General features: G+C 49.7%; 1 protein-coding gene across 1 annotated transcript; it reads left to right on the top strand.

Moving 5' to 3' along the window:
- Positions 1-994: 994 nt before the first annotated feature.
- Positions 995-1,915, top strand: LOC309684265 (olfactory receptor 14J1-like; the record flags this gene model as incomplete). The annotated part of the gene is made up of 1 exon (XM_082500197.1): positions 995-1,915. The coding sequence occupies one exon, from the start codon at positions 995-997 to the stop codon at positions 1,913-1,915; it is 921 nt and encodes a 306-aa protein (XP_082356323.1).
- Between the last annotated feature and the right edge of the window lie 7,073 nt (positions 1,916-8,988).

Here is an 8,988-nt window from a genome sequence, read left to right as displayed (position 1 = left end):
CTCTGCGCCTGCCCTGGGAGCTCCCACAAAGATTCTGTGGGGAGAAGCCATGGGTGGAAGGAGCACAACCTCTGGCAGGGCAGGGTCCTTCTGCTGTTCAGAGGAAAGTCAAGGCAGGGGCTACCTTAAAGACAGAGACCTTTCCAGGCTCTGTGCTCTCAGCTGTCTCCTAAGGGAAAGGAGCTGTCACTGTGACACTGAGACATCAGCACATCTGCCACAAACATCATCAAGTGCCTTCACCCACTCCTCCACCTACAGACAGCACCATCATCCCCTCTGCTTGCAGCATCAGGCTGGATCTGCTCCACTCCTTTGGACCCGCACAGAGGGAGGTGGCCCTGGGCAGTGCCCTGCTGCTGGGAGGGGGCTGCAGGGCAGAGCTGAGCACACAGTGGGTGGGATGGGCTCTGGGAGCACTGGCAGGGGGAGACCTGGGGACAGAGCAACAGCTCCTGGCAGGGACAGCCCCAGGCAGCAGAGAGCCCGTCCACCCCTCTGTATCCCTCTCTGCTCAGCTGCACAGGGAGAGAGAAAGCTGTGTGGAGAAATGAGCTTTGAAACTGGACTCTCCCACACTCACAAATCCCTTTAATTTTTTTTTTCTTCAAGTACATTTTTAGGGGCTCGTTTGTCCCATGCAGAGAGGTGTAAGCAGGAGTACCTGTGTGGTGACCAGCAGGTCACTGGTGGGCAGAGCAGCTCTCCTGAATCTGCACTAAGGCACAGAGAGCCTTTTTGTCCCTCCGGGCTCACCAGTGTTCAGGCTAAAAGCACTGAGAAAGAGAAGGATTTCTGCCCCTTCAAACGAGGTTCCCTCAGCAGCACAAACCTGATCGCACTAAAAGGAGCTGAATGAAAGTATGACAAAGAAAGAGAAATCAATGTGGAGGGATTTTTTGGTGAAATATCACAGGATTGGTTCAGAGAAGTCTGCCGTATATTGTCAATGTGTTCTCCTATTTCAACAGTGGCCCATGCCCAAAGTGAACAGATGTCCAACAGCAGCTCCATCACCCACTTCCTCCTCCTGGCATTTGCAGACACACGGGAGCTGCAGCTCTTGACCTTCTGGCTCTTCCTGGGCATCTACCTGGCTGCCCTCCTGGGAAACGGCATCATCATCACCACCATCGCCTGTGACCACCGCCTCCACACACCCATGTACTTCTTCCTCCTCAACCTCTCATTCATAGACCTGGGCTTCATCTCAACCACTGTGCCCAAAGCCATGGCCAATTCCCTCTGGAACACCAGGGCCATCTCCTATGCAGCATGTGCTGCACAGGTCTTCTTTTTCTTATTCTTTGCTACAGCAGAGATTTCTCTTCTCACTGTCATGGCCTATGACCGCTACGTTGCCATCTGCCAACCCCTGCACTACGGGACCCTCCTGGGCAGCAGAGCTTGTGTCCGCATGGCAGCAGCTGTCTGGGGCAGTGTTTTTCCCTATGCTGTGCTGCACACGGCCAATACATTTTCACTGCCCCTCTGCCAGGGCAATGCCCTGGACCAGTTCTTCTGTGAAATCCCCCACATCCTCAAGCTCTCCTGCTCACATTCAGACTACCTCAGAGAAGTTGGGCTTCTTGTGTTCAGTGCCTTAATTGCTTTTGTTTGCTTTGCTTTCATTATGCTGTCCTATGTGCAGATCTGGAGGGTCGTGCTGAGGATCCCCTCGGAGCAGGGACGGCACAAAGCCTTTTCCACGTGCCTCCCTCACCTGGCTGTGGTCTCCCTCTTTGTCAACATTGGCATATTTGCCCACCTGAAGCCCCCCTCCATCTCCTCCCTATCTCTTGATCTGGTGGTGGCTGTGCTGTACTCAGTGGTGCCTCCAGCAGTGAACCCCCTCATCTACAGCATGAGGAACCAGGAGCTCAAGGATGCAATGTGGAAATTGATGACCAGATGATTTTCTGAAGTAAGAAAGTCTCTTCTTCTGCAAATCACTCCTAATCTATCTCATTATAGACCAAGCCCATCTGCCGTATTTTTTTTCTTGGTTTTTGTTTTTTTGATTGTTCTGGGATTTGCTTGTTTTGCTTTGTGTAATGTTGTTTCAAATGAAATGTCACTGTGTGAGCTGTTTCCAATCACACATCTATCCAAATTTGTGGGACCCACAGACTCTGCAAATGAGGACCCATGCTCTCTGTCTATTTCAACTAAATAAAGAAACTTCCAGGACTAGAGAAAACAGCCTCACGTTTAACCTGGGGATGTTTAGTCTGGATATTAAGAAACTATTCTTAACTGAAAGCGTTATCAAGCATCAGTACAGGATGCCCAGGGAAGCGATGGAATCACCATCCTTGGAGGAATTTAAAAGGTGGGTAGACGTGGTGCCGAGGGACATCGTTTAGTGGTGGTTTTGTCAGGGTTAGGTTGATGGTTAGGCTTGATGATCTTAATGGTCCTTTCCAACCCAAACAATTCCATTCTATGATTCTGTGACTTGTTTGCCCAAGACCCTTCTTTTGAGACATTCTGTGGAGCTGCAGGAGAGTGCCTGTGTGCAGAGCTGGAGGGGAGTGTCCCAGCACAGCAGCACTGCCCTTGGTCTTGCCAGAGCTGCTCTCTTGCCACTTCCACTCTCTCCTCCGGAGCCCTTGCCTTGCTGTAAGGCTGAGTGCTCGGGCAGCTCCTAGTCCTGCTGTGTGGTATCCCTGTGAGCACAGGAGGGACAGGCACTGAGCACTGCTCTGACAGAGCTGGCCTACCTAACAGCACCTCCAGCGTACCAGGGGGTCTCCTCAGGGCAGGGCTTGAAGGCTTAGGTCTTCTTCAAAATTTGTCCTCAAGAATATTCCCAAGAACGTTGTGCCGTTGAAAAGAAAACACCAGTGTACAGCATAACTATGTGGGTTTTCAGGGTGGAGGCAAGAAGCAGTGTGCTCCCACAGCCAGGACTCCTGGGAAAGACATGAAGGACTGGCAGAAGAGGGTCTTCACTGAGGCTGTCTGTGCTGGACACGCCAGCGAATATCCCCCCGGACAGTCGTCACACAGACAACTACCACCTTTTTAACAGCCCCCACCATTCCAGTGAGATCTTCTTCACCTGCCTTTTCTGGTTCCTTGCAAATTCCCCTGTGTGCCACCTCAACCCTCCCCTGTCCTTATCCCAGAATCGCAGAATCATGGAATGTTCAGAGTTGGAAGGGACCTCTAGAGATCATCTAGTCCAACTGCCTTGCTAGAGCAGGATTGCCTAGAGCACATTACTCAGGACTGCATCCAGGCGGGTCTTCAAAATGTCCAGAGAAGGGGACTCCACAACCTCCCTGGGCATCCTGGGCCAGTGCGCTGTCACCCTTCTTCACAGTTAAAGAAGTTTTTTCTTGTATTTCAATGGACTTTCCTATGTTCCAACTTGTGCCTATTGCCCCTTATCCTGTCACTGGGAACCATTGAAAAGTGTCTGTCTCCATACCTCCTTCAACCCACCCTTTAGATACTTGTACGCCATAATGTCTCCCCTCAGCCTTCTCGTCTCCAGGCTAAAGAGTCCCAGCTCTCTCAGCCTTTCCTCATAAGGGAGATGCTCCAAGCCCTTAATCATATTAGTTGCCATTCGCTGGACTTGTTCCAGCAGTTCCCTGTCCCTCTTGAACTGGGGAGCTCAGAACTGGACACAGTATTCCAGTTGTGGCCTCACCAGGGCAGAGTAGAGGGGGAGAATGCCCTCCCTCGACCTACTGGCCACACTCTTCCCTATGCAGCCCAGGATTCCATTGGCATTTTTGGTAATAAGGGCACATTGCTGGCTCATGGATAATTTACTATCAGGACCCCCAGATCCTTCTCCTCAGAACTGCTTCCCAGCAGGTTCACCCCTAACCTATACTGGTGCCTAGCATTCTTCCTCCCCAGGTGCAGGACCCCACACTTGCTCTTGTAGAACCTCACTAGGTTCTTCTCTGCCCAGCTCTCCAGACTGTCCAGGTCACGCTGGATGGCAGCAAGGCCCTCTGGGGTCTCAGCCATCCCACCGTTTGGTGTATCAAACTTGCTGAGGATACACTCTGTCCCCTCATCCAGGTCATTAATGAATATATTGAACAAAATTGGACTGAGTATTGACCCCTGTTGGACATCACTGGTTACAGGCCTCCCACTTGACACTGCTCCATTAACCACAACCCTCTGAGTTCTGTCACACACTCGGCTCTCAATCTACCTCACTGTCTCCTCATCTAGCCCACTCTTACTTAGATTCCTCATGAATGTGGTCTCCTGCAGTCTCCTTATAGCCAGTTGTTGACAGCTGGGCTGATGTCCTGCTTTGAAGTAAAACATTACCAATTTTTTCAGAATTTTACCTTTCAGCTAAGCCTCTTCTAACTAACTGCACTCTCTGAAATTAAAGGGGTATTCTTCAGACAGTGTCTGCTTCTAGCCAATAAAGTCTGATGTTTGTAGTTGATGCCACAGAATGATGCGCAGAGAGCCTATTGCTTATACTTATTGCTATAACACCCAAGGGCAGTGACCTTTGTCATGTGCCCCGTTGGAGGATGGGAAGAGGAACAGCGTAGACGGGTCCCACCTGTGGGGAGGAGCGGACAGTGCCTCATGCTTAGTATAAAAGCAGAGGGATCAAAGGGTCAGCCCTCTTTCTTCAGAGGACGGTGTCCGAGGAGGAGTCTATCTGTTCGTTTGCCTTTGACCCTGATCGGTGTGTTCCTGAATCCAGATCTGGAATCCCGTTCCTGTCCATCACTGAAACCAGGCTGGGATGTCCCCAGTGTCTCCCAGTGACATGATCGTTACCCTGGGAGCTCGATGCTGGATTTTTATATATGGTTTATCTTTCATTTTCTATTGATAATATTATCATTTATTTCTATTTTAATACTTCATTACAGTAGTTTCAGTTTTCCTTAAAACCCATAAATCTCTCCTTCTATTTCTCTCTTCTCTTCTGGGAAGAGAAAGAGCTTAAAGGCAGTATCTGTCATTTGTTTAGTGTCCAGCTCAGCCTAAACCACACCACCTGCTTTCCTCCATCAGGCAAGAGTGGTCCACAGCACCGAGTGGGACTCACTCTGTGCCAAGACTTGGAGGTGGCATAAACAGTCCAGGGAAGGGAGCTATGCTGGGGGGGTCCTGGGGACTGGGCCAGACACAAAAATTAGCTTTCGTAATGCTGTAGGTTCCCAGTATGATAAAAATGATAAGAACATTTTAATAAGATAAGGCAACCAAGAAACAGAATGAAAGATGCAGAGTGAAGGAAATGGGCACCTTAAACTATAAGCATCAAAAATTGTAGGTGGTATTCTCTTCCTTACGTGGTTCTGTCCTGTTTTCAGATACTGATCTCTGGGGAGTTTTGTGTGCTGCCTCTGTTTGCAAAGACAAGTGATGATAAAATTGGGGTGGGATGCAATTACAGGGACACGGAACGGTGGTGCCACTGTAGGTGCCTGGGACCCTCTGCCCAGGCTCCAGCTGCAGCTTCCCAGAGGCTCTGGTCTCCAGCAGCTCCTCTGGGACAGTGGCCAGGCCCAGGCATTGGCTTCAGAGACACGGGGTCCTCTGGAGGTACCACTGGGTACTGATGGTCAGACAGCGGAGCGCTGCCTGAAAGCCTGAGACATTTTGACAAGTGTATAAGCACCACCTCATCACCTGAAACACATGAATACTTTTAATAAAGATTTGATGTTCTCCCATGAGATCAAAATGAGGAGTTTTCAGGATGTTCATTGATAGCAAGAGGAGAGCTATGGACCTTCCCCTCTATTTGCATTGTCAGGGCTCTCTCTCTCAGGCTCTGCATTTAATCTCCCTCATCTTCCATGTATTTCCACCTCTCCTAACTAACCTGACCATGTCTGAAGGCACCTTTCCAGCAGTGCACGTGCACAGAAGCACTTGCGATTACGCTTTACATTTCCCTTCCCCTCCTTTTTCATCATTCAGAAACTTCTCCACAATCCCATTGCTGCTGTGAGCTTCGGGCAGTTAAAACTCGCCTGTCTTTGAGTAATCTGTGGAATTCTGTCTTCAGGCAGCTCTTTATTTGTGCTTATTATCATAAGCACAGGTTCAACAATGTTTCAGGTTCAACAGGGTTTCAGGTTCAACAAGGCCAAGTGCCGGGTCCTGCCCTTGGGGCACAACAACCCCATGGATGCTACAGGCTTGGGGCAGAGGGGCTGGAAAGCTGCCCAGGGGAGAAGGACCTGGGGGTGTCGGTGGACAGCCGGCTGAATATGAGCCAGCAGTGTGCCCAGGTGGCCAAGAAGGCCCACAGCATCCTGGCCTGTATCAGAAATAGTGTGGCCAGCAGGACTGGGGCAATGATCATCCCCCTGTACTCAGCACTGGTGAGACCCCACCTCGAGTACTGTGTTCAATTTTTGGGCCCTCAGTACAAGAAGGACATTGAGGTGTTGGAGCGTGTCCAGAGAAAGGCAACAAAGCTGGTGAAGAGTCTGGAGGACAAGTCTTATGAGGAGTGGCTGAGGGAGCTGGGGTTGTTCAGCCTGGAGAAGAGGAGGCTGAGGGGAGACCTTATCACTCTCTACATCTCCCTGAAAGGAGGTTGTAGAGAGGTGGGGGCTGACCTCTTTTCCCTAGTGACAAGTGATAGGACGAGAGGAAATGGGTTCATGTTATGCCAGGTGAGATTTAGATTGGATATTAGGAATTTTTTTTTTCACTGAAAGGCTTAACAAGCATTGGAAGAGGCTTTCCAGGGACGTGGTGGATTCGCCATCCCTGGAGGTGTTTAAAAAAAGGCTAGATGTGGTACTTGGGGATGTGGTTTAGAAGTGGTTTTGTCAGGTTGGGTTAATGGGTGGACTTGATGATCTTAAAGGCCCCTTCCAACCTCAACAATTCCATGATTCTATGATTCCGTTCTATGAAATCCATGCTGATGGTTCTTGGACAAGTTCTTCTGTTGTTGGTGCCCAGAAGTGTCACCAGGGAGGACTCTGACTGATGGACCAATACTCCTCACCAAAGTGAGCTTGTACAGCCAGTGGCTCCCTGGGTTGCACGTTTGGACTCTTTCAAAGACGGGTGCTACACTTGCTTGTCCTCTCTCACCGGAGACCTCTGCCAATCCCATGACCTGTCAAAAGGGATATTCCAAAGAAATATTGATCTTCCCCTGTAACCTCATTACCACTCCTCTCCCGTTACACATGGTGTGTACTTTCTCTAATCTTTCAGGTGCTTATACTTCTCCTGAGACAATGTTCATTTCTAAAGTCATCTTTGTAGATGCAGACTCTCTGGGCAAAGGCCCTCTCCATTCTTCTCCACTTTTCTCCTCCGCTTACTCTTTCTTCACTCAGATACCTCTCACCTGCGTTGCTGCTTTGACTTTCAGGGAGTTAAAACCTTGCCTGTCTTTCAACAGTCTAATTGTCTCCTCGGCCAACTCTTTAATTGTGTTTATATCTGTCTTTTCTATCTACCTTCCTAATCTGCCCTTGTAGAAAGGCAGCCTCATGAGAGGGAGCTTGTCCTGAGCATGTGATTGCGGAGTGTGTGTTATTGTGTAGGAAAACCGATTCTGCTTTACTTTTCTTTTCTTACAACCAGGAAAAGTTCTCCTGTGCCTGGGTGCAGCCAGGGCTCTGAGGAGCGCGGGTGGGAGATGGGGCAATGGGGCTGTGACATCCAGCTGCAGACTTCAGTGGAGAAGTCTGATGCAAGGACCAGTGGTGTCAGTCCCAGGTGGCCAATGTCAGAAATGGGGAGGGTGGGGAGGTGAGGAGCAAAGCTGTCCTACAGTGTCAGACCTCCAGGGACTGCTTTTCCTCCCTGTCCAGACCTCCTGAACGGACACCCTCTATCCAGAACAATCAGAGAATGCTTCTATCACAATCATAAGCGATAATCATGAGTAACACATTATGTCCTTTAAATAAAAAAGACATTTTTATTAGGTGCACTTTGAAATCTCCTCCTTAACTACACTCTGAAACCTCTCTAATTGGCTGTACAAGTCTTGAAGACTTGAAGAAAATGATAAGAAAGATAAAGACCTTGTTATGGCTTTCTGTCTTTTAATGAGCCCCACGGTGTATTTGGTGCTGAGTCCATGAGCCTCAGACACTGAGAGAAGACTGAACAAAGTGCTCAAGAAGTCCAAGTCAGAAGCAAAGTACCTGGAAGCCTTGATTGGCCCCACTGAGGGTCGTTACTGCCAAAGCCTCCCCAGGGACTCGTTAGAGGAGATAACTGGAGGCTGTGGTTGCAGGTAGGCAGAGGCACTGTGCAGGTGGCTGTAATGCTGAGGAACCCCTTGGCTTGTTTGATGCAGCAGAAAGGCCAAACCCTGACCCCCAGGCTCTGGGAAGGCAGGTCCTGCCCTTCACTGGTGACTCAGGGCTCTTCCTGGGGGTGGTGGGGTGTGAGGGGGAGAAAGGCCGAGTGTAGGAAAATTCTGTGACACCTCCAGGCCTCCCAAAAAGGGGCAAAGACAAAACAAAGTCCGGAGTCCCAAAAGAATCATAGAATCATTTAGAATTGCAGAAGAACTGTAAGTTCATAGAGGCCAACTGCAAACCTAACACTGCCAAGTCCACCACTAAACCATGTCCCTATGGGCCACATCTACACGTCCCTTAAATACCTCCAGGGATGGTGACTCAACCACTTCCCTGGGCCGCCTGTTCAGTGCTTGAAAGCCCTTTAGCTGAAGAAATTGTTCCTAATACGCAGTGTAAATCTCCCCTGGAGAAACTTGAGGCCATTTCCTCAAGTCCTATCTCTCATAACTTGGGAGAAGAGACCAACCCCCACCTCGCTACAACGTCCTTTCAGGGAACTGTAGAGAGAGAGAAAGTCTCCCCTCAGCCTCCTCTTCTCCAGTCTGAACAACCCCACCTCCCTCAGCCGCTCCTCATAAGACTTGTCCTCCAGAGCCCTCACCAGCTTCATTGACTTTCTCTGGACATGCTCCAACACCTCAGTGTCTTTCTTGTACTGAGGGGCTCAAAACTGAACACAGTACTCGAG

The sequence above is a fragment of the Vanellus vanellus genome, assembly GCF_965231255.1.
Source record: "Vanellus vanellus genome assembly, contig: HAP1_SCAFFOLD_45, whole genome shotgun sequence".
In the NCBI taxonomy this organism is placed as follows: Eukaryota; Metazoa; Chordata; class Aves; order Charadriiformes; family Charadriidae; genus Vanellus; species Vanellus vanellus.
Note: the sequence above shows the minus strand (reverse complement) of the source record. Positions and strands in the feature narration are given on the sequence as shown.